Genomic DNA, 26,638 nt, shown 5'->3' with positions numbered 1-26,638 from the left:
ATGGCTCGTGTGCAGTCAGGGGATACCTCTGATGTATCGAAGTCTGCAAAGTTCCTTGTCCCTAAATTACCAGTGCCCTTGTCTCACAGTGAAATTGTTGATGCCCAGAAAAATGATCATGGTCTTGTGAAGTATTTTGATATAGTTTCTGATTCTGATACGGGTTACGTGGTTCAGAATGGCTTGCTTCTTCGCAGATGGTTACCACATGAGACAGAGGTGGCAAATCCAGTGTTTCAGGTGGTGGTGCCTGAGAAATTTCACAGCGTAGTTGTGAAAACTGCTCATGGGGAGGTTGATGGTCATTTCGGAGTGAAGAAAACCTACAATAGGCTGCTCCAACATTTTTATTGGCCACGGTTAAAAAGTGATGTAGCAAAGTTTATCAAGTCATGTCACGTATGTCAAATGGCAGGTAAACCAAATGCTTCCATTAAACCTGTGCCTCTACAGCCTATTCCGTCAGTAGGCACTCCATTTGAACATCTCATTATTGACTGCATAGGTCCGTTACCTCCGTCAAAATCTGGCAGTATCTACATGTTCACCATAATGTGTCAGGATTACGCACTATCCTGCAGCGTATGCTCTGAAGAGCATAACAACAAAGTCCATTGTGAAGTCTTTATCTCAGTTTATATCCATCTTTGGGATTCCAAAGGTAATCCAAAGTGACCGCAGTTCTAATTTTACATCCAAGACCTTCGCTGAGGCGTTGAAACATCTACATATCAAGCATAATCTGAGCAGTGCATATCACGCACAAAGTCAGGGAGCGCTCGAGCGTTTTCACGCTACACTGAAATCTCTGTTGCAGGCGTACTGCATGGAGATGAAAAGGGACTGGGAAGAGGGCCTTCCATGGCTCTTATTAGCAGCACGGGTAGTTGTTCAGGAGAGTACGGGGTTTTCTCCTAATGAGCTTGTGTTTGCACATGAGGTGCGCACACCTTTGTCGGTGTTGAAGGGGGACTTGGACAGCTCTGAGCCACCAGAGAATTTAGCTGAGTATGTGCAAGGGTTCTGACGTAAATTATTTTTGGCCTGGAAAATGGCAAGCGAGAACTTAACTGAAGCTCAAAAGAAAATGAAGCGATTATACGATTGTAAGGCAGAAGTCAGAGTTTTTAGTCCAGGCAATCAAGTGGTAGCTCTATTTCCCATTCCAGGTTTGCCATTTGGGGCTAAATACTCTGGGCCACACTCTGTGGTTCGACAAGTCTCAGAGACCGACTACTTAGTGTCCACTCCTGAACGGAGGAGATCGGTGCAGCTTTGTCACATCAACTTGCTCAAACCATATTACTCTTCGGCATCTCAGGAGGAAGGTGATAAGGGTGAGAGTAGGCCTGTGGGGGTTGCTGTGGGAGATGCATTGAGCATGTCTCAGGTGGCAGCTGAGGATGTTCGTGGTCCGGATGATGCAGTCCTACAGGGGCGGTTGAATAATGCTGAGAAGCTGGCTGAATTGGACAGCCTTCTGAGTCATTTGGAAGGGGAACAACGTCAACAGTTGAAGTCTCTAATTTTTAAATTTTCATCTTTATTTTCAGACACACCGACTTGTACCAGTCTAATCGAGCATGATATAGACGTGGGAGACGCACAGCCTATCCGGCAAAGGTTCTATCGGGTCGCTCCGGACAAACATAAGTGTTTGGAGACCAGTGTGCAGTATCTTTTGGATAGCAGGTTAGCTAAGCCATCGTACTCCAGCTGGGCTTCACCGTGTTTGCTTGTTAGAAAAACGGATAACACCTATAGATTCTGTATGGACTATAGGAAGGTTAACGCAGTTACTAAACCAGACTTCTTTCCCTTACCCCGGATAGAAGACTGTATTCATCAAGTCGGTGCAACACAATTCGTTAGTAAATTTGATTTATTGAAAGGCTATTACCAAGTACCACTCACACCTAGGGCTCAAGAGATTTCAGCTTTTATCACTCCATCTGGTCTCTATTCTTATAATAGAATGAGTTTTGGGTTACGCAACGCCCCCTCCACTTTTCAACGGCTGATGAATAGGGTCGTTGCGGGGTTGGAGGGGTGCGCAGTCTATATAGACGATGTGGCATCATATGCAGACACCTGGGAACAGCACCTCGCTCGCATTCGTGCACTGTTTGAGAATTTGGTGGCAGCAAATTTGACAGTGAATTTGGCAAAATGTGAGTTTGCCCAGCCCACCGTGGTCTATTTGGGCAAAGTGGTGGGGCAAGGCCAGGTTAGGGCGGTAAGAGCCAAAGTTCTAGCAATTGATGCATTTCCTCCTCCGTCTACAAAGAAGGAGCTTATGCGATTTTTGGGGATGATTGGTTACTATAGGAATTTTTGTTGTAACTTTTCTACTGTGGTTGCTCCTTTAACCAACCTACTTAAGGGGTCTGTGAAGTTTGATTGGTCTGCTCAGTGCCAACAGGCATTTGAAAATGCAAAATTGTTGTTGACATCTGCACCAGTTCTAGCTGCACCTCGGTTGGATCAGCCTTTTAAGTTGCAGGTGGATGCAAGCCACGTGGGGGCTGGTGCAGTTCTCCTTCAGAGTGATGAGAGTGGTGTGGATTGGCCTGTTGGGTATTTCTCATGCAAGTTCAATAAACATTAGTTGAACTACTCAACAATCGAGAAGGAGGCCCTGGTGTTGATCTGGGCTCTCCAGCATTTTGATGTCTATGTGGGGGGTGGTGTGCACCCTGTGGTGGTCTTTTCTGACCACAACCCCCTAACGTTTCTTCAGTCACTGTAGAATTCTAACCAATGCCTCATGCAATGGGCACTCTTTTTGCAACCCTACAGACTGTCTATTCGTCACATCCGGGGTGTTGAGAACGTGATGGCAGATGCACTGTCATGGGCTCCAGATGGGTTGGTGTGATTGTTAACATGTCTCTACCTGTTGTCTTCTCTGTTTCTGTCTGTCCTTAATTTGTTGTCCAGGAGCCAGGATTTGCTGGAGAGTAGAATACAGAGGAGGCTGGGGGTGAGAGTTCAGTCTGGGGGGTAATGATTGTGCCACCATGAGTGATTGATTACGGATGTGTGTGTATGTGATCTTCCAGAGTGAATGGGTAATTTATTATTTTGAATTTTGTGTTTAATGAGTTTATTATTCTTTGTTGGTGTTGGGTGCTGTGGTTAATCAGAGTCCCACAACTGTGGGCCTCTGTTCTTTTAGGGGGGAGGTGTGACGCCCCAGCTTGCCTGTGTTGGGTTCGTCATGTTTCCAGTTCCGTTTGCCAGTGTTATTGGCTCTGTGTTGTGTCTGTCTTTGGCCTGCAGGGGGAGCTTTCCAGTCCTAGTGACGTAGGCTAATTGATGGCGTGATTGGAAGGTGGATAAGTATGGGCCTGGCAGTCTACCGGGGGGTCGCCTACTCTCTCCTGGCTACACCGCGTTGGGGGTCAGAGCGGGCTGCGCTTGACCCCTTTTTGCTTTACTTTTGCAATACACTTCATTATGCTGATATACACTACAGTTTTGCTTTATCTTTCATGTACTGACTTTTGTATATAGTTACTTTACTTTAATAAACGTCTTTTGTTAATTGTGCAACGGCGTGGTTTCCCCTTTATGTTGTGGCTGCCTTGAGCCAGGCGGGCATGACATTACTGTTTTTCTATAACTGCAGATTAGACACCTTGGAAATATTCGAAAACTCAATAAATTTTGTGCACTTGTGAAAATGGGGCAAAAATTTATTATTCTTAGGTTATTTGCCTTGGGTGAGGCTAGAAGACACCATAGCACTCCTAAAATGTTAGATTCAAATTTATAGCTTTGGATGCCACATTGAGACTCCTGCCCGGTAAACAGTTTCATATCTCATCTCATCTCATTACAGTGCCTTGAAAAAGTATTCATAGCCCTTGAACTTTTTCACATTTTCCCACCTTACAACCACAAACTTAAAAGTTTTTTTTTGAGATTTTATGTGATAGACCAACACAGAGTATCACATAATTGTGAAGTGAAACGAAAATGATAAATGGTCTTCAACATTTTAAACAAAAAAAAATCTGAAAAATGTGATGTGCATTAGTATTCAGCCCCCCTGCATCAATACTTTGTAGAGCCACCTTTTGCTGCAATTACAGCTGCAAGTCTTTTGTGGTATGTCTCTACCAACTTTGCACATCTAAACACTGAAATTTTTGCCTTTTCTTCTTTGCAAAATAGCTCAAGCTCAGCCAGATTGGATGGAGAGCGTCTGTGAACAGCAATTTTCATGTCTTGCCACAGATGCTCAATGGGATTTAGGTCTGGACTTTGACTGGGCCATTCTAACACATGAATATTCTTTGATCTAAACCATTCCATTGTAGCTCTGGCTGTATGTTTAGGGTCATTGTCTTGCTGGAAGGTGAATCTCCTTCCCAGTCTCAAGTCTTTTGCAGCCTCCAACAGGTTTTCTTCCAGGATTGCCCTGTATTTAGCTCCATCCATCTTCCCATCAACTCTGACCAGCTTCCCTGTCCCTGCTGAAGAAAAACATCCCCTGCCACCACCATGTTTCACAGTGGGGATGGTGTGTGCAGGGTGATGAGCAGTGTTAGTTTTCCGCCACACATAGCGCTTTGCATTTAGGCTAAAAAGTTCAACTTTGGTCTCATCTGACCAAAGCACCTTCTTCCACATGCTTGCTGTGTCCCCTACATGGCTTCTGGCAAACTGCAAATGGGACTTCTTATGCCTGTCTTTCAACAATGGCTTTCTTCTTCCCACTCTTCCAAAAAGGCCAGATTTGTGGAATGTACAACTTATAGTTGTCCTGTGCACAGATTCTCCCGCCTGAGCTGTGGATTTCTACAGCTCCTCCAGAGTGATCATGGGCCTCTTGGCTGCTTCTCTGACCAGTGCTCTCCTTGCTCGCTCTGTCAGTTTAGGTGGACGGCCATGTCTTGGTAGGTTTGCAGTTGTGCCATACTTTTTCCATTTTTGAATGATGGATTGAACAGTGCTTCTTTAGATGTTCAGAGCTTGGGATATTTTTTTATAACCTAACCCTGCTTTAAACTTCTCCAAAACTTTATCCCTGACCTGTCTGGTGAGTTCTTTGGTCTTCATGATGCTGTTTGTCCTTCAGTATTCTCTAACAAACCACTGAGGCCTTTACAGAACAGGTATATTTATGCTGAGAGTAAATTACACACAGTAGGACTTTATTAACTAATTAGATGACTTCTGAAGGCAATTGATTGCACTGGATTGTATTTAGAGGTATCGTAGTACAGGGGGCTAAATACTAATGCACACCACATTTTTCAGATTTTTATTTGTTTAAAATTTTGAAGACCATTTATCATTTTCGTTTCACTTCACAATTATGTGCTACTCTGTGTTGGTCTATCACATAAAATCTCAATAAAAAACTTAAGTTCATGGTTGTAAGGTGGAAAAATGTGAAAAAGTTCAAGGGGTATGAATACTTTTTCAAGGCACTGTATCTCTAGCCACCTTATCCTGTTCTACAGGGTTGCAGGCAAGCTGGAGCCTATCCCAGCTGACTACGGGCGAAAGGTGGGGTACACCCTGGACAAGTCGCCAGGTCATCACAGGGCTGACAATAGTTTCATATATCCGTGTCAAATTTGGTAGGTGTGTGTAGTGCCCCCCGATGAACAAAACTGCATATACATTGCATCAGCCATAATCAACAAGAAGTGAGAGATTTTTGGTTTCCGGCATTTTGACACTTGTTACATTTTAACAAACTCCTCCTAGGCGGTTTGTTGGATCCATGCCATATTTGGTATACATCATAGCAAGATATTGCTGATGTTAATTTGCAAAGGGATTTGCAATATTTCATTAGATTTTGAAATGGCAAACCAATAAATTTATACGGTACGCCACACAAACAGGAAGTGAGTCATAAATTCACCATGCATTGCCTGAAACGGCTCAAACTTTACAGTTTACAGGATATCATGTTTCTGAAGATATCCACATGCCCTGTGCTATAGTGCCACCATGTGGACATGGACAGAACAAGCTATGGTTGAGATGAAGTTGCTCGGATCAGCACAAGATTTGGTGTGATTGAGAATCATGTGATACAGGACGAAGCTCACTTGGTTTTATTTGACTCCGTCCAACAGGAAGTCAACCATGCTGGATGGAATGTGGGATTTTGAAAATTTCCCATGCTATTTTGAGGGGCTTACGATGGCTAAAAACTCATGGAATTTTGTACATATATTTGTCCTCTGATCTAATTTGAGTTGATATGGTAAATCAGTCTAGGTGGGCTTCAGTAACTCCATAGCGCCACCTAGTTCAAAAATACAGATGACACCTTGGAAATATTCGAAAACTGATGAAATTTGGTAGACACATCAGTCATGCACACTGCTACTCATTGATAGGGGCTTGACCTCATGTGTGTCCAGGGGACTCCGCAGTGCCCCCATATGACATTGAGACTCCTGCCTGGTATATAGTTTCACCTACCCATGTCAAATTTGGTAGGTGTGTGGAGTGTCCTGAGATGAACAACACTGAATTGCATACACTGCATCAGCAATACTCAACAGGAAGTGAGATATTTTTGGTTTTGTGTGTTTTGGCACGCGTTACGTTTTCACAAACTCCTCCGAGGCGGTTTGTTGGATTCATGCCATATTTGGTATACGTCATGTCAATATGTTGCTGATGTTAAATTGGAAAGGGATTTGCAATATGTTACAAGATGTTGAAATATTGAACCAATAAATTTATACATTACGCCACGCAAACAGGAAGTGAGTCATAAATCCACCATACATTGTCTGATACGGCTCAAATTTGACAGGTTATAGGAAATCATGGTTTGGAAGCTATCCACATACCCAAAGACAGCCTCTGGTATAGCACCACCATTTGGACATGGACAGTAATGACTCCATTGCCAAAACACATGTTACATTTCGATACACCCTTCCTAGGCGGTTTGTTGGATTCATGCCATAATTGGCATAGGTCATGGCAAGATGTTGCTGATTTCAAGTTGTGAAGGGATTTGCGATATCTTGCAAGATGTTGAAATGGTGAACCAATAAATTTATGTTATGCCACACAAACAGGAAGCATGTCATATATTGAGCATGCATTGCATGGTATGGCTAAAAATTCACAGGTTATAGGATACAATGGTTCTGATGATATCCACATGCCTAATTTGACACTCTGGTATAGCACCACCATTTGGACCTGGACAGTAATAATTCCATTGCCTAAAAACTTTGACTCATGAAATTTGATACTCACATCAGTCCTGGCCACCGCTACTCAGGGATAGAGGCTTGACCCTGGGTGTGTCCATTGGACTTCATAGCACCCCCACGTCATTAAGACTTCTGCCCAGTATATAGTTTCACCTATCAGGGTCAAAATTGGTAGGTGTGTGGGGTGTCCCAAGATGAACAAAACTGGTTGTTTTAGTCAGTTGACTTGTGACAGGATTTGTGATATCTTGCATGATGCTGAAATGGCAAACCAATAAATTTGTATGTTTCGCCATGCAAACAGGAAGTGTGTCATATTCACCGTGCATTACCTGATAGAGCTAAAACCTCATAGGTAATAAGACATCAGGTTTCTGACAATATCCCCATTCCCAAAGTGAGCCTCATGTGTAGCGGCATGTAGTGGCATCAGGGGCGTGGTCAAGCGCCAGTCTGTGACAGGAGGGCGGAGTCAGGGAAGGTAAGTGGCAGAATCACTACACCTGGGCCCTGTACTACGAATGGAGGTCAACCTACCCAGAAGTAACCCAGGGTTCCCCCGCTAAACCGGGGTTGACAAAACCTGGTTATCTTCTTTGGGGTTAAACGGTACTACGACGCCAGTTATGAAGTTGATTTGTTGAACCTGTGTTAACCTAATCATGGTTAATGCGTGTTCACATGAAAGGGGAGGTTATCAGCGCAAATCACCACTGTTCACAATGGCACGGTCACCGTACTTCACGGAGGAAGAATGCGCTGTCATAATGCAAAACTACGAGGAGTTCAAAACAACATTAAGAGCAAAATCTAACACAGCGGCTGCCAGTAAGGAGCGGCAAGCATGTTGGCAACGAATTGCCGATCGGGTAAATGTGTAAGTACATTCTCCCCTCTACATGTTCCAGAACAGAAGTATAGGATGAGAGAAAGCTTCATGATCAATCACAAGTCACAGAAAATGGTCCTTCGATGTGGCCCCAGTCATATATAGCTTGTTTAATGTCCGAAAAATCCTGAATAAAATTTGGTATGGTAAATTCATGGAGTAGCCTACTTAAGCTGATATGTGCACATGAGTCACATGAATTAGGATGACTGACTGTTCAGTCCCTTTGACCAAGTTGGTGTATGTCCTGTGAACATTTCAGAGGCAACAGCAGTGCCAAACGCACCTGGCAACAGGTGAAAATGAAATATAAAAACATAATTCATAATGGTGTGTGTGTGTGTGTGTGTGTGTGTGCAAGCAAGCATTCATTTGGCTTTTCTGTCTTTTTTCTTTTCAGGAACGGGAGAACTTGAATAAATAAATACAGTAGGAATGAGTGGTGATTTTGGCTTTTATTTTGTGTTACTGCCTGAAAAATTGACATCACCTAACGCAAAATGGGACCAGTACTGACAGGTTGATTTGAGGTATGGACATGACCTATTTGAATGTGGGCCTATATGAAGTAGACCTTTTACCTGTACGTTGATGCTATGGAAGGATTTTCTATTCACATAATCCCCCTCATGCTCTCCCAGGGGTGCACTGATTCGGATGTGAGTGCAGTCAATGGCTCCTATTACTCTTGGGAAACCTGTATATTTTGTTAGTCATATCAATTGTCAGTCACAATTGTCTCTATGAGAGTAGGCAAACAGACACAATTTGATCTTAGTAATTACCTGCGATTGCATAAAACCCTTCTTTGATCTGAAGTGCAGTTAAATGCCCAGGGAGCACGACAAATGCATTCATCAGTTTGGTTACTAGGGCAAGTACCACTTTGCGAATCATACGACATACAGTGTTCTTACTGAGGTTTTCAGCATCACCGGTGGAATACATATATTGTCCACTGGCAAAGTAACGCAATGACAAGCACATAATTTGCTCGATTGTGAGGGCCTGGCTTCGGCGGGTTACATTGCAGACGTCTGCCTCGATCAGCTGGCAAAGGTAACGAATTCCCTCAGCTGAGAATCTATATAATTCATGAAGAACATCGTCCGGGTATGCCAGCGGATTCTGGCGGTCTCTAAATACCCTCGCCCTCCGGAGAGAGCCCCTCACAATCTGCGCTAGTGTTGTGATGTTCGCGAACGAACCGATTCTTTTGAACGGCTCCTAGGCATGAACGATGAGAACCGAGTCTCGAGCTGGGGGAGCCGTTCTTTCTGTCGTTCTTTTTCTGTACTGTGTTTCAGATGAAAAAGCTTTTGCCCAAGGACAAGAAGTAGGCTAAACAGCATTTGCCTTTTATTTATTCAAGTTTTATCTGTTTGCCTAATAGTTCAAATTGTTTTGTATATAGTTTATAATGTTGTTGTGTGATATTAATGATAATATTGTGGGAAAACTACTTTGCACGGACGTTCATTTAATTTATTCTATCGTCATTTTGTTTGTTCTATTTTTGTGTATTTTATTTATCTGTTTGTCTAGTTGTATCTATTTTTCTAATAATAATATATTTTTTGCATTAATAGTTTGTTTTTTTCCTATTAAAATAATCGTGTTCTTGTTATAACTTTATCTATTTATCTGACTGTTTAGTTGTATCTATTTTTGTTACAATTTCAATATTTTTAATATAGAAAGTTTGTTTTTTTCTATTAAAATGTTCTTGTGTGATAACTAGTTCTTGTGTTATATTTATTGTAGTTGTATCTATTTTGTATCTCAGACTTAAATATTTTTGTAAAACAAGTGTTTTTCTATAAAATATTCTTGCGTTCTTGATAACCATGTTCTTGAGTGGGTTTTTTTTTTTTTACAGAAAAGCCGTTCTGCATGGACATTCATTGAAGCCCTCATTGTTTTTTTTAATGGTTATTTATGAGCGTTTAGGGGTTACAATAATGTAAGTCTAGGTTGCTTTATATAAAAGGTATGTCCAGAAATATTGATGTCACTGTCTAAGCAGAGGGATCTGGCTTCTTTAGACGCTGTCTTCTTAAAACTGAATAAATATTTAAAAAGACCCAAATGAGCCAGTCTTTTGAACGGCTCTTTTCAAAGAACGGATCACAAAGATGCGGATCCCATCAAAGAGCCATAAATCCCATCTCTAATCTGCGCTCCGATATCGCACGGGTCATCCAGGTACGCTGGCATTGTCTCTAGAGGAAATGTCGGTGGAGAGGTGGTGTTTAAAAAGGGTGTGGTTAATCGGAAACCTCGGGTTAACCAAGAACACAACCTGAGACGAGCAGGTTTGAGATGCAGCGTAAATTGCCATGGCAGCATACCTCGGTTTGAACATAGCCAACTTTCATAGTATGGGTTAATCGGGAAGTTACGCTGCACGTGATCAAGTTACTCTCGAAGTTACCCTGGTAAGCCAGAAAACCCGCTTCGTAGTACAGGGCCCTGATGTCAATTAACCTGTGTTTGTGTGTCTTCCCAGTGACCGCGCCCTATATAAAGAGAGAGCAGAGGAAGTGAGCTCTCTCCTGAACCAGACGACTTGTGTGTGTGTGTGTGTGTGTGTGTGTGACTGGGAGAGTTATTTTGTGTCTGAAAAGAACAAATAAACCATAAGTTATGGAACTTTATTCTGGCCTGCGGTCTTTCTGTGCTCCTCCCCCTCCTACGAATTGCCACAGTGGTGCCGAAACCCGGGACAGAGCACAGGAAAAGAACAGCCCCATGGAGTCCTCCCCCTTTGCAGACCTGGTCCACGCCCTCGCCACGGCCCAGCAGAGCCAGCACCAGGCACTAGTCACCCTCCGGAAGGAGCAAGAGCACCGGTTCGAGGCCCTGGTGCTGGCGTTCCGGCACCACCTCGCATCGGCGGGGTCCACCATCTCCACTGACGCGGGCCCTTCTTCCCTCACCCTAGCCAAGATGGGCCCGCAGAACGACCCCAAGGCCTTCCTCACGCTCTTCAAGCAGACAGCAGAGGCCTCGGGCTGGCCGGTGGAACAGCGAGCAGCGCGCCTCCTCCCCCTGCTAATGGGCGAGGCGCAGCTGGCTGTGCTACAGCTCCCCGCAGACCACCGGCTGGCCTACGCGGACCTTCGCCGGGCCGTCCTCCAGCGGGTGGGCGCACCCCCGAACAACACTGACAGCGCTTTCGCGCTCTGCAGCTGGAGGAAGTCGGCCGGCCATTCGCGTTTGGCCAGCAGCTCCGGGATGCCTGCTGGCGGTGGTTGAGGGCTAACAACCGCGACGCCAAGGGAATCCTCGATCAGGTGCTGCTGGAGCAGTTCATTGGCCACCTGCCAGAGGGAACCGCGGAGTGGGTCCAGTGCCACCGCCCGGCGTTGCTGGATCAGGCCATCGAGTTGGCGGAGGACCATTTGGCGGTTGTTCCGACGGCAGGACAGCGGACATCCTCTTCTCTCCTCTCTCCCCCTCTCTCCTCCTCTCCCCGTTCCCCCACCGCGGAGGCGGGGGCCGGCCCCACCCCAGCCAGCCCGTCGCACCCGCAGTGCCCTCCCTTTTTTCCCCTTCTGTGCCTGTCTCTTCCCTCATTCAGGTGAGTGAGCCCCAGGGCGTCGGTGCAGAGAGGAAGCCCAGGCCGGTTTGCTGGCACTGCGGGGAGCCGGACCACCTCCAACAGCAGTGTTCGGCAACGGAAGTGGGTGCGGTGGTTCAGATCCCCAACGCGCCAGGAGCTAGCTGCCCTCGATCAGGCCGGAGCGTATCGCATACCGGTGAGTATCCAAGGGAATACATATCAGGCGTTAGTGGATTCTGGTTGTAATCAGACCTCAATTCACCAAAGCCTGGTGCAAGACGAGGCATTGGGGGGAGCACAGGGGGTGAAGGTGTTGTGTGTGCACAGGGATGTTCACAGCTACCCTTTGGTGTCGGTCCACATTTTTTTCCGAGGGGAAAAATGTATAGTAAAGGTGGCGGTTAATCCTCGCCTCACCCACTCGATAATTTTGGGGACTGATTGGCTGGGATTCGGGGAGTTGATGAGTCATTTAGTGAAGAGTGGGTCCTGCCGTAGTTCAGCAGGGGGAGGTCCCGGTATCGCCTTGGCAGGAGCAGCTGTCACAGAGCAGTCTACGTCATCTCCATGTCAGAGTGAGGAGCCACAGGCTCCTCCTCTCTCTCTCGGGGAATCCCTTGTGGACTTCCCGTTAGAGCAGTCACGAGACGAGACTCTGAGGCATGCATTTGACCAAGTGAGAGTAATCGATGATCAAACGCTCCCGCCGAATGCCACCCCGTCCTTCCCCTATTTTTCTATTATGAAAGATAGATTATACTGAGTGACGCAGGACACTCAGACGAAAGAGCAAATCACACAGCTTTTGATTCCAAAAAGCCGCCGGGAATTGGTATTCCAGGCGGCTCACTTTAATCCCATGGCTGGACACTTAGGGCAGGATAAGACACTAGCCCGAATAATGGCCCGATTCTATTGGCCGGGGATTCGCGGCGATGTCCGTAGGTGGTGTACGGCGTGCCACGAATGCCAGTTAGTAAATCCAGCGGCCATTCCAAAAGCGCCTTTGCGCCCTCTGCCATTAATCGAGACCACGTTTGAAAGAATTGGGATGGATCTCGTCGGGCCATTAGATCAGTCAACACGAGGGTACCGCTTTATTTTAGTTCTCGTGGACTATGCAACGCGATACCCGGAAGCAGTGCCTCTCCGCAATATCTCAGTACGCAGTATTGTGGAGGCACTCTGCCGCGTCATCTCCCGAGTTGGAATCCCGAAAGAGATTCTGACTGAACAATGCACCTCGTTTATGTCACGAACACTGAACGAACTGTATGGGTTACTAGGTATTAAGCCGATCCACACCAGCGTTTATCACCCACAAACGGACGGTTTAGTTGAACGGTTCAATCGCACCCTCAAGAATATAATTAAAAAATTCGTAAGTGAGGACGCACGTAACTGGGATAAATGGCTCGAACTCTTGTTATTTGCAATGCGAGAGGTCCCCCAAGCCTCCACGGGGTTCTCCCCGTTTGAATTATTATATGGGCGTAAGACGCGCGGCATTTTAGATGTGCTGCGAGAAAATTGGGAGGAGGGACCTTCACCAAGTAAAAATGAAATTCAATACGTTATTGACCTGCGCGCAAAACTCCACACACTCGCACACCTAACCCAGGAGAATTTGCAGCAGGCCCAAGAATGGCAAACCCGCCTGTATGACAGGGGTACATGCCTTAGGGAGTTCGCACTGGGAGATAAAGTACTCGTACTGTTGCCCACATCAAGCTCCAAATTGATCGCCAAGTGGCAAGGACCCTTTGAGGTCACACGACGAGTCGGGGACGTCGACTATGAGGTGAGGCGAACGGACAGGGGAGGGGCGCTACAGATTTACCACCTCAATCTCCTCAAACTCTGGAACGAGGAGATCCCCATAGCATTGGTGTCGGAGGTTCCGGAGAAGGCGGAGCTGGGGCCGGAGGTTCAAAAGGGAGCATTGGCATCGCATACCTCTCCGGTCCCCTGTGGAGACCACCTCTCCCCGACCCAACTCGCGGAGGTTGCCCAGTTGCAGACCGAGTTTTCGGACGTGTTCTCGCCCCTGCCCGGCCACACCGACCTCATAGAGCACCACATTGAGATGCCCCCGGGGGTAGTAGTGCGTAGCCGCCCTTACAGGCTACCCAACACAATAAAAAAGTGGTTCGGGAAGAACTCGAGGCCATGCTCGAGATGGGCATCGTCGAGGAGTCCCACAGTGACTGGAGCAACCCAGTGGTCTTGGTTCCCAAGGCCGACGGGTCGGTCCGGTTCTGTGTGGACTACAGAAAAGTCAACGCGGTGTCTAAATTCGTCGCGTACCCAATGCCTCGTATTGATGAGTTGCTCGATCGGCTAGGCATGGCTCGCTTTTACTCGACGCTGGATTTGACAAAGGGTTATTGGCAGATCCCCTTGACTCCATTATCCCGAGAAAAAAACGGCCTTTTCCACACCGTTCGGCTTACACCAGTTTGTCACACTTCCTTTTGGGCTGTTTGGGGTGCCCACTACGTTTCAGCGGCTGATGGACAGGGTCCTCCGCCCCCATGCCACCTAAGCGGCCGCATACCTCGACGATATCATTATTTATAGTAATGACTGGCAGCGGCACTTACAACACCTGCGGGCCGTCCTTAGGTTGCTGAGGCAAGCAGGTCTCACAGCCAACCCAAAGAAGTGTGCGATTGGGCGGGTGGAAGTACGGTATCTGGGCTTCCACTTGGGCAACGGGCAGATGCGTCCTCAAATTAACAAGACAGCAGCAATTGCGGCCTGCCTGAGGCCCAAGAACAAAAAGGGGGTGAGACAGTTCCTGGGGCTGGCTGGCTACTATCGTAGGTTTATACCTAATTATTCGGACGTCACCAGCCCGCTGACTGATCTCACTAAAAAGGGGGCACCAGATCCAGTCCAGTGGACAGAGCAATGCCAGCGGGCTTTCTCTGAGGTAAAGGCTGCACTGTGTGGGGGGCCACTTCTACACTCCCCTGACTTCTCTCTCCCTTTTATGTTACAGACGGATGCGTTGGACAGAGGGCTGGGGGCTGTGTTGTCCCAGGAGGTGGAGGGGGAGGACCGTCCAGTGCTGTACATTAGCAGAAAGCTGTCAGTACGCAAGGGGCGCTACAGCACGATAGAGAAGGAGTGCCTTGCGATCAAGTGGGCAGTCCTCGCCCTCCGCTACTACCTGCTGGGACGCCCTTTCACCCTCTGTTCGGACCACGCGCCCCTCCATTGGCTCCACCGCATGAAGGATGCCAATGCGCGGATCACCCGTTGGTATCTGGCACTCCAACCCTTTAACTTCAAGGTGATCCACAGGCCGGGGGCACAGATGGTTGTGGCGGACTTTCTCTCCCGTCGGGGGGGGGAGTCGGCTGCAGGCCGGACTGCTGCCCGGCCTGAGTCGGGCGGTGGGGGTATGTGGCAGCGGGGGCGTGTTCAAGCGCCGGTCTGTGACAGGAGGGCGGAGTCAGGGAAGGTAAGTGGCAAAATCACTACACCTGATGTCAATTAACCTGTGTTTGTGTGTCTTCCCAGTGACCGCACCCTATATAAAGAGAGAGAGAGCAGAGGAAGTGAGCTCTCTCCTGAACCAGACGACTTGTGTGTGTGTGTGTGTATGACTGGGAGAGTTATTTTGTGTCTGAAAAGAACAAATAAACCATAAGTTATGGAACTTTATTCTGGCCTGCCATCTTTCTGTGCTCCTCCCCCTCCTACGAACTGCCACACTCAGCCATAGGGGCTTGATCCCATGTGTGTCCGGGGGACTCCATAGCGCCCGCGTATGTCCTGGAGACTCCTGCCCGATATGTAGTTTCACCTATCTGTGTCAAATTTGCTAAGTGTGTGGAGTGCCCTGACACGAACAAAATTGCTTATACATTGCATCAGCCATACTCAACAGGAAGTTAGATATTTTTGGTTTTGTGCGTTTTGACACGTGTTACATTTTTACGAACTCCTCCTGGGCGTTTTGTTGGAGACATGCCATATCTCATCATGTTAAGATGTTGCTGATCTTAAATTGCAAAGGGATTTGCAATATCTCACGACATATTGAAATGGCAAACCAATAAATTTGTACATTACGCCATGCAAACAGGAAGTGAGTCATAAATTCACCATGCATTGCCTGATACGGCTCAAACTTCACAGGTTATAGGATATCATGGTTCTGAAGATATCCACATGCCCAAAGACACCCTCTGGTACAGCGGCACCATTAGGACATGGACAGTAATGACTCCATTGCCAAAACACGTGTTACATTTTGATGTACTTTTCCTAGGCAGTTTGTTGGATTCATACCATTAATTGGCACAGGTCATGTCAAGATGTTGCTGATTTTAAATTGCGAAGGGATTGGGCCATATTGTTTTCGGCCTGTTTTTTAAATTATTATTATTTTTCTATAATTACAGATTTGACAACTTGGAAATATTCAAAAATTTAGGAAATTTCGTACGCTCCTTGAAAATAGGGCAAACGTTTATTATTCTTAGATTATTTGCCTTGAATGAGGCTAGAAGACGACATAACACCCCTTAACATTTTGGATTCAAATTTATAGCTTTGGATGCCACAACGTTCAGCTGACGTTCATGAGTTTTGGAGGAAACATTGTTCTCACGAAGACAAACATACTTCCCATTGGTTTGCATTAGCTCCGCCCAACAGAAAGTCAGCCATTTTGGAATTTGTGATGTTTTAACCTATTTTTTTTACATACTCTTTCGCAATTCTCCTTGGCAGTTCATCAGTTTTCCTTAAAGGTTGGTAAGAATAAACTTCCAACATGCACAACTATAAATTGCGAAGGAATAGTGGATAGTGTCCTCAAACGAGGACATAATGGCGGCCAATGTTAGCTGGAATATGGGATTTTTTAATTTTTCTGCACTCTTCTGAGAGGCTTACGATGGCTAAAAACACATGGAACCTACCTCTGACATTTGTTGTGGGATATATTTTGAGGTAATATTGTAAATTAGCATAGGATGGCCTCATCAGCTACATAGCACCCCCTATTTCAAAACTTTATGCTTTGGTTGCCAGACAGCTTGTGCGATTGTTCATGAGTTTTGGAGGGAACATTGTCCTCACTAAGGCAAACATATTTCCCATTGGTTTGCATTAGCTCCACCTAACAGGAAGTTGGCCATTTTGGAATCTGTGATGTTTTAACCTATTTTTTTTTTACATACTCTTTCCCACTTCTACACAGTTCATCAGATTTCCTTGAAAGTTGGTAGGTACAAACTTCAGACATATGGGATAATAAATTGCAAAGGAATAGTGGATAGCCGCCCTTACTTGCCCAAATTGCAGCCGAGTGTGCCAATTGCAAATCGGACTGTTCAGCCACTCAAGGTGCTGCAACCAAAGACTCTCGGATGCATAGTCCATTGTCTCTGGAGACAGATGGAGGCCAAGGAGGATGGCACATGAGTTGGTGCGCGGAGAAAAATAAATAAATAAATAATAATAATAATAATAAGAAGAAGAAGAAGAAGAAAATATGCCAAAAACAATAAGCCTCAAGTGCGAAGGCCAGGCATGCAAACTGGTCAGGGGTGAAAAAGGTGAGAAGGATGCACGGGGACACGGCACGCGCGCAAAAGTACATTTCGTAGTCTACGTTACAAAAAAAATTGCAACCAGTGACATCTTGAATTTAATACAGTACAAAATAACTTTCCATAAACATGTCTTAATAAGTTACTGTTGAGTGGCCGGTAAATTGTACCATTTATTTGTCAGTGGCCGGTAAAGTTTGATATTTTGTGAAGTTAATTTTCACCTCTGTGTACAACACAGTGGGCTATTTACAAAAAGGTATATATTACTGCCTGTGCTATCTAACAGACCTACCCCAGAGGACACACCTGGCCAATCCCTGTCTGTCAATTTTCTTAAAGACATCACCTATGTGAAATCAGGGGTGGATCTAGAAAAATATTTATGGGGTGGCAAGAGGGGGGCAGGAATTTTTGAGGGGTGGCAACGTATTACAGACATGTATATATACTGAATTTAATCACAGTTTGACGACAAATAGTATGTACACACTACAAAAGGGCACAGACTGCCATTTGCAAACTCATACAGATAAACTTAATCTCATGCCTTTATTGTTCACGAAGAACACACATTCTCAGATGAGGTCTATACCGTTTCTGGACAGTTTTATACTGTATTTGCAAAAGAACAGACACTAAAAAACAACAATAACAACACTGCTTCAAGTTCAGCATGATTTAAACCATTTACACCAGTGTCACATTTTATAGTTTTTTTTCTCACGCTTTGTAAAGGCTCACCAGTGAGCAGAACATGAACTTGTCATGCCTACAACAGCTGAATGCGGCGATTTCCATGTTGCTCAGCAAAACGCTTCACAAATTTATCAAGATCTACTGCTTTTGTGCGCTTTGATTCAATGCTGAGTACAGCCAAACTTGATAGTCTCTTTTCTGTCATAGTCGACCGCAAATAAGTCTTTATGAGCCTGAGAGATGAAAAACTTCGTTCACAGGATGCACTGCTCACAGGCAAGACAACCGCTATTTTACACAACCTGAACAACTCAAAAAAAAAAACAAACATCATCTTGGTATGGGTCCAAAAACTGAGTGAACTCCATGAGAGTGGTAGGACTCTCCTGTTCCCCCTTTTTTCTGTCTAGTACTCTCCTCATCTGATGTAACTCATGTTTAAGATCCTCAATATTTGAATCATAAGCTTCAGCCAATAGCAATGTTTTCCTTGACAGACGGTGAATCAATATTAACTTTTGTGGCCGACTTTACACAAAACTAATGTCAGACCTAGCTAACATTAGGCCAAAAAAAAAAAGTGTGTTTCAGGTAACATGAAATACTAAAATAAGGTCGGTAGGTAGGAAATTTTTTTTCTTAATTTGTTTTATTTTGTTCGAAAAAATTAACACAAGTAAACATCTTACAAAATAGTATTTTGGCACAGAATCCTTTATACCACACATCATAATAAAATAAATGTTTTAAATCTTTAAACGAATAAAAAAAATATCGCAAGAGTTCGAGTTATGATCTGCGGAAGCGTATTGCTGCCACACTCAAAAAGGAAAAAAAAAATTGGCTTAGACTCAAGTAATTACGTGAAAAGATATTGTTAACAGAGTTATCACGTTTTTACAATATATTTATCATGTAATAACATATCACGTAATTTCATGATATTTTCATGTGATAATGTGAAAACACCTTATCAAGAAATAACGTGAAAATATGGTTTAATGTCCTAGGCTAGGCTACTTCCATTAAAAGCAGACGGCCTCGCCTACTGTAGAACTTGGGTCGAGCAAAAACACGGAGCAAAAACATGGCTGAATCCTGAATGACTCCTATTTGTATAAATAGGGGACTACATAGGCGGCAAAATGTAGTGTTTTTCCCTGCCATGGAAGTGCACTTGTATACTGAAGAGGAAGCAATTTGCATTACAGCCAGGAGGGCTGATAGAAGTGGCAAAACATTTTACTTTTTATCGTTTCTTTCACAACTTGAATGCGTTGAAACAAAAAATTATGACAAACTAACGCCACTTACACTAAAAATATCGAGGGAAATTTGTAATAAAAACTTTACGGTCGGCAATTTCGACGCGGAAATTCTCGATCGGTCGGGTTACCGGAAACACACTTTTTTTTTGCCTTACATGTATAGTTAGCTAAATAACGTTCTCCAACCTGATTTTTATCCTCTCAAAATCAGCATCGCAACTATACTAGCACTGTTCATTCATTATAATTTCATTTCTTGATAGATAGTTAATCAGCTTTTACCTCTGTCCTCCCGTGTCTCCTTTCCTCGCGACTCCTGGCTCCCTCGCTTCGCGCCTCTCAATTTTCCAAAACAACCAATCTCTGGCGTTATCTCGTGCTGCATTCACCGCAGTCAGACATTGGAAATTCGCGCACGTAAATGTCAAATTGGCCGTAATTTTTCTTTGAATTCGTCGCTGCCAACTGGGGTAGCAGCAGGGGTGGCAAGGCTTTCTTTTAGAGTGGCATATGCCACCCCGGTAGATCCGCCCATGGTTATTCACCCCCGAGCGCGCTGGAAACTGTTCCATTGGTATTCAGATTCAGTCGCGAGATGAGGTTGCCAGATCTCTCTATAAAAAGGTGACTTTGCGGTCTGAATCTGTGGAATATTCGTAAGCGAGGACTGGCAACCAGCAGTGGGTTGTGCACCAGCTGATCAGAACTCCAATGGAAAAGAAGCGTTAGTTACTGTTTATCTTGATTGGCTGTAACCTTGTAAGTGAAATGTTTGGCAACAATAGCGTTGTAGCCTGCCTACCCCCCCCCAAAAAAAAAAAAAAAAACTCTTCGGATCTACACGATTCACACAAGTGACCTATTTTGGGACCAAAACGGCGAATTTCGCCGAAAGGTGAGGAGTTTGCATGTGTGGAAGGCCCTTTATCGCCGCTAGCAGCTATATTATTATCAAGTTTCTGAAGGATACAGAAATTGCTAAAAGAATACAAGTTGTTTTTTTTTTCCCTCCCTTACATCTCCTGTTCCACACTCCAGCCTAATCGGTGGCAGGAATGCACCTTTAAGTTGGTCTGCCAACCTCCATAAAACCTTAAAGAAGAAGAAGCGATTGAAAGCTTGTCTGTAAACAATGCTGAATTTTCTCAGTATTACCACAATTTGAACGGTCGAGCGAAGATTCAATATAAAGAATAGATATATGTGGTTTTGATCCTGTGGCAGCGGGGGTCTGGCCAAGCGTCAGTCTGTGAATGGAGGGCGGAGTCAGGGAAGGTAAGTGGTGGAATCATTGCACCTGATGGGAATTAACTTGTGTTTGTGTGTCTTCCCCAGTGACCATGCCCTTTAAAAGGAGAGAGAGAGAGAGAGAGAGAGCAGCAGAGAAAGGGAGCTCTCTCCCCAACCAGAACACGTGTGTGTGTGTGTGTGTGTGTGCGCGCGTGCGCGCGCATGCGTGTGTGGCTGGGAGAGTGTGAAAAGCTAAAAATAAAAAGAGTTTTTGAGAACTCATTTCTGGCTTGCCGTGCTTCTGTGCTCCACCCACCTGGTCAGATACTACAGTGGTGCCAAAACCCAGGAGGCGTGCAGAAGAGAACGGCCACATGGAGTCCTCCCCCCTTCAAGGACCTGGTCCATGCCCTTGCCACGGCCCAACAGAGCCAGCACCAGGTGCTGATCACCCTCCGGAAGGAGCAGGAACAATGGTTCGAAGCCTTGGTGCTGGCGCAACAGGAAGATCGCCAGGCGTTCCGGCACCTGCTCGCATCAGCGGGGTCCACGATCCCCACCGCCGTGGACCCTCCCCACCTCACCCTAACAAAGATGGGTCCGCATGATGACCCTGAAGTCTTCCTCGCTCTTTTTGAGCAGGCAGCAGAGGCGTGGGGTTGGCCGGTGTAACAGCACACGGCGTGCCTCCTCCCCCTGCTAATGGGTGAGGCGCAGCTGGCCGCGATACAGCTCCCCGCCAACAGCCGGCTGGTCTATGCGGACCTCCACAGGGCCGTCCTCCAACGCGTGGGTCGCACCCTGGAACAGCAACAGCAGCGCTTCTGTGCGCTGTGCCTGGAGGAGGTCGGCCAGCCATTCGCGTTTGGCCAGCAACTCCGGGACGCCTGCCGGCGGTGGCTGAGGGTCGACAACCACGACGCTGAGGGAATCGTCGATCTGGTGGCGCTGGAACAATTCGTCGCCCGACTTCTGGAAGGAACATTGGAGTGGGTCCAGTGCCATCGCCCGGTGTCGCTGGATCAGGCCATCGAGCTGGCGGAGGACTATATGGCGGCCATTCCGACGGCAGGACAGCATGTCTCCCCTCTCTTCTCTCTCTCCCTCTCCCTCTGTTCCTTGTCCTCGCCCCATTCCCCCACCACGGAGGCGGGGGCCGGCTCCACCCCAGCCGGCCCGCCACACCCGCGGTGCCCTACCATTTCCTATTTCCTTGTCTGTGTCTTCCCCCCCTCAGGTGAGTGATCTCCGGAACACCGGTGCAGGGAGAGAGCCTGGGCCAGTATGCTGGCGCTGCGGGGAACCGGGGCACCTCCAGCATCAGTGCTCGGCGATGGAGGTGGGCGCGGTGGTCCAGATCCCCGACGCGCCAGGGACTGCCCTCGATCGGGCTGGAGCGTATCACATACCGGTGAGCATCCAAGGGGATACGTATCAGGCTTTGGTGGACTCCGGCTGTAATCAGACGTCAATCCACCAAAGCCTGGTGCAAGACGAGGCATTGGGAAGAGCACAATTGGTGAAGATGTTTTGTGTGCATGGGGATGTTCACAACTACCCTTTAGTGTCGGTCCACATTCTATTTCGAGGGGAAAAATTTAGAGTAAAGGCGGTGGTTAATCCTCGCCTTACCCACTTGATAATTTTGGGGACTGATTGGCCGGGATTTTGGGAATTAATGATGCATTTAGTGAAGAGTGGGGCCTGCCATAGTTCAGCGGGGGGAGGTCCCGGAGTGGCATTGTCGGGAGCAGCTGTCACAGAGCCATCTATGTCATCACCGCGTCAGAGTATGGAGCAGCAGGCTCCTCCTCCCTCTCTCAGGGATTCCCTCACGGATTTCCCTTTAGAGCAGTCGCGAGATGAGACTCTGTGGCATGCGTTTGACCAAGTGAGAGTAATCGATGGTCAAACTCTCCAGCCAAACGCCACCCCGTCCTTCCCCTATTTTTCCATTATTAAGGATAGATTATACTGAGTGACGCAGGACATTCAGACTAAGGAACAAATAACACAGCTTTTAATCCCAAAGAGCCACTGGGAATTTATATTCCAGGCAGCTCACTTTATTCCCATGGCCGGACACTTTTGCAGGATAAGACACTAGCCCGAATAATGGCCCGGTTGTATTGGCCAGGGATTCGTGGTGATGTCCGTAGGTGGTGTACGGCGTGCCGCAAATGCCAGTTAGTAAATCCCAGGCCATTCCAAAAGCACCTTTGTGCCCTCTGCCATTAATCGAGACCCCATTCGAAAGAATTGGGATGGATCTCATCGGGCCATTAGATCAGTCAACACGAGGATATTGCTTTATTTTAGTCCTGGTGGACTATGCAATGCAATATACGGAAGCAGTGCCTCTTCGCAATATCTCAGCACGTAGTATCGCAGAAGCACTCTTCCGCGTCATCTCCCAGGTCGGAATCCCCAAAGAGATTCTGACTGATCAAGGCACTATGTTTATGTCATGCACAATGTGCAAACTGTATGGGTTACTGGGAATTAAGCCTATCTGCACCAGCGTTTATCACCCACAAACAGATGGCTTAGTCAAATGGTTTAATCGCACCCTCAAAAACATAATTAGAAAATTTGTAAGCGAAGATGCATGCAACTGGGATAAATGGCTCAAGCCCCTGTTATTAGCAGTGTAAGAGGTCCCACAAGCCTCCACGGGGTTCTCCCCGTTCGAATTATTATACGGGCGTAAGCCGCGTGGCATTCTGGATGTGCTACGGGAAAATTGGGAGGAGGAATCTTCAACCAGTAAAAATGAAATTCAATACGTTATCCATCTGCATGCCAAACTTCACGCACCAGGAGAATTTGTGGCAGGTCCAAGAATGTCAAGTCCGTCTGTACGACGGGCACGCACCTTAGGGAATTCACACTGGGAGATAAAGTACTCGTGTTGTTGCCCATGTCGAGCTCCAAATTGATCGCCAGGTGGCAAGGACCCTTTGAGGTCACACGGCGAGTCGGGGACATTGACTGAGGTGAGGCGAACGGACGGGGTGGGGCGTTACAGATTTACCACCTCAATCTACTAAAGCTTTGGAACGAGGAGGTCCCCATGGCATTGGTGTCAGTGGTTCCGGAGAAGGCGGAGCTGGGGCCGGAGGTTCAAAAAAGAAAATTTACATCGCCCACCGCTCCGGTCCCCTGTGGAGACCACCTCTCCCCGACCCAGCTCACAGAGGTCGCCCAGTTGCAAACAGAATTTTCTGACATGTTCTCGCCGCTGCCCGGCCGCATCCACCTCATAGAACACCACATTGAGATGCCCCCGGGGGTAGTAGTGTGCAGCCACCCTTATAGACTGCCCGAACACAAAAAAACAGTGGTTCAGGAAGAACTCGAGGCCATCCTCGAAATGGGCATCGTCGAGGAGTCCCACAGCGACTGGAGCAGCCCGGTGGTCTTGGTTCCCAAGGCCAACGGGTCAGTCCGGTTCTGTGTGGACTATAGAAAAGTCAACGCAGTATCTAAATTTGACGCGTACCCGATGCCTCATATTGGCGAGTTGCTCGATTGACTAGGCATGGCTCATTTTTTCGACACTGGATTTGACAAAGGGATATTGGCAGATCCCCTTGACTCTGCCATCCCGAGAGAAAACGGCCTTTTCCACACTGTTTGGCTTACACCAGTTCGTCACACTTCCGTTTGGGGTGCCTGCTATGTTCCAGCGGCTTATGGATAGGGTCCTCTGCCCCCACGCCACCTACACGGCCGTGTACTTGGACAACATCATTATTTACAGTAATGACTGGCCGCGGCACATGGAACATCTAAGGGCCGTCCTTAGGTCGCTGAGGCGAGCGGGTCTCACAGCCAATCCAAAGAAGTGTGCGATTGGGCGGGTGGAAGTACAGTATCTGGGTTTCCACTTGGGCAATGGGCAGGTGCGTCCCCAAATTAATAAGACCACAGCGATTGCGGCCTGCCTGAGGCCCAAGACCAAAAAGGGGGTGAGACAGTTCCTGGGGCTGGCTGGCTACTATCATAGGTTTATACCTCATTATTTGGACGTCAGCAGCCCACTGACTGATCTCACTAAAAAAGGAGCACCAGATCCGGTCCAGTGGACGGAGCAATGCCAGTGGGCTTTCTCGGAGATAAAAGCTGCACTGTATGGGGGGCCACTGTTACACTCCCCTGACTTTTCTCTCCCCTTTATTTTGCAGACAGATGTGTCGTGCTGGGGGCTGTTCTGTCCCAGGAGGTGGAGGGGGAGGACTGTCCAGTGCTGTACATCAGCCAGAAGCTGTCGGTGCGTGAGAGCAGGTACAGCACAATAGAAAAGGAGTGCCTCGCGATCAAGTGGGTGGTCTTCACCCTCCGCTACTACCTGCTCGGGCGCCCTTTCACCCTCTGTTTGGACCACGTGCCCCTGCAGTGGCTCCACCGCATGAAGGATGCCAACGCACGGATCACCCGTTGGTATCTGGAACTCCAGCTGTTTAAGTTCGAGGTGGTCCACAGGCTGGGGGTGCAGATGGTCGTGGTGGATTTCCTCTCCCATCGGGGGGGCGGAGTTGGCTACAGGCCAGATGGCTCCCCAGCCTGAGTCAGGCGGTGGGGGTATGTGGCAGCGGGGGCGTGGCCAAGCGTCGGTCTGTGAATGGAGGGCAGAGTCAGGGAAGGTAAGTGGTGGAATCATTGCACCTGATGGGAATTAACCTGTGTTTGTGTGTCTTCCCCAGTGACCGTGCCCTTTAAAAGGAGAGAGAGAGCAGAGAAAGGGAGCTCTCTCCCCAACCAGAACACGTGTGTGTGTGTGTGTGTGTGTGTGTGTGTGTGTGTGTGTGTGGCTGGGAGAGTGTGAAAAGCTAAAAATAAAAAGAGTTTTTGAGAACTCAGTTCTGGCCTGCCGTGCTTCTGTGCTCCACCCACCTAGTCAGATACTACAGACCCATATTATTTAAAAAAAAAGTCAGACTTTTCTGAAGATAAGACACTTCTACTGACCATCAAGTAAGAATACAGGTCATTTCATCCAATGCCTTTTCATCCAAAGCCTTTTTCATACACACTATCAATTATTTTATATTTCAGGTATTTGTTTGTTCGAAAAAAGGAAGAATTCTCAATGGAACCACATGCCACTTGCTGACCCTGGGATGAGTTAACTCCCTCGTCATTGCAGGCTGCTCGCTTGCATGTCTATGTTTCTGGCTGGATCATATTAAATCTTCAGGTGTGGAGCAGCACTCTCACGGGGGCTTCATTCGCAAATCCCGGGCCGAGGCACAGTCCTACCGACCCAAGACCATGCTCTTTCAAAGGGAGAGGCTTAGAGGGAGGTGCCTGCAAAATTTGGCTTCGCTGCAAGCTCCCCTGGCTGAATTATTAATTTTTAAAATTGGCTGGATTACATTAAATCTTTAGGCGCCGAGCAGCGCTCTCGCAGGGATTTCATTCATGAACACCAGAATAACTGAAATATAAAATAATTGACAGTGCATATGAAAAAGGCTTTGGATGAAATGGTCATTGGATGAAGTGTCCTGATCCCCTCATCTCCTCTCTGTACTAAGCCTCAGAGTTTTCTCGCTCTTTTTGAATTATGGACAGAATTCTAAAATATTGGAATGCGCCGCAGTCACGAGTACTGTTGTGACCACAACGATATACAGCACAAAGATATGGCAGAGCTAAAAAAATGCTTAAAGCAGTGGAAAATGAAAGAAATTTGGGCACGCGTGACTATGTTTTGTATGGAATGCCGCTTGACCCCGCATTTGTATATCCACCAACATAGCCGACATCTGGGTTTCTATTTTGCTTTGATGTCACTTGTAAGTCAAGGATTAGGCCCCATGACCTTGGTCTGTGTTTTGACTGAACAAGGAGGTACTGTTTGGAAAGTTTGTGCAGGGTCCTTTGGCAGTATAGCTTCATGACTTTATACCTATTTATTTTGTGTTTTGTTTTGCCATTTTTTGTTATTGCACTGTATATATTTTCACCTTTTCAAAAAAAGTTTTGAAAAAGATGTAATAAAAGAGAGCACTTTTTATTAGAAAACGATTTCCGCCTCTTCTGTTGACTCCTCTACCGATCATCTTGCCACAGTACACCTTAGTTTTCAAGAGATACACTTGTTTTTGCGTGCACAAACATGAATAGCAAGAGAGAGTTCTACTTAAGTCTCTATGACTGATAGTTTCGTCTGCATGATTCATATTAAGGCAGAAGAAGAATTCTAC

The 26,638-nt window shown here is 46.6% G+C and overlaps 2 protein-coding genes across 20 annotated transcripts in view; both read right to left on the bottom strand.

Annotated features, from left to right (window-relative positions):
• Positions 1–26,638, bottom strand: part of rapgef6 (Rap guanine nucleotide exchange factor (GEF) 6) — a 721,150-nt gene that overhangs the window by 201,388 nt on the left and 493,124 nt on the right. The gene's annotated exons all lie outside the window — the stretch shown is intronic.
• LOC132895756 (putative nuclease HARBI1) lies at positions 8,550–26,494 on the bottom strand. Its single transcript, XM_060936593.1, has 3 exons — positions 26,488–26,494; positions 8,880–9,275; positions 8,550–8,791 (listed from the first exon to the last, which is right to left on the bottom strand). The coding sequence occupies exons 1-3, from the start codon at positions 26,492–26,494 to the stop codon at positions 8,550–8,552; spliced, it is 645 nt and encodes a 214-aa protein (XP_060792576.1).

The sequence above is a fragment of the Neoarius graeffei genome, chromosome 12, assembly GCF_027579695.1.
Source record: "Neoarius graeffei isolate fNeoGra1 chromosome 12, fNeoGra1.pri, whole genome shotgun sequence".
Lineage (NCBI taxonomy): Eukaryota > Metazoa > Chordata > Actinopteri > Siluriformes > Ariidae > Neoarius > Neoarius graeffei.
Note: the sequence above shows the minus strand (reverse complement) of the source record. Positions and strands in the feature narration are given on the sequence as shown.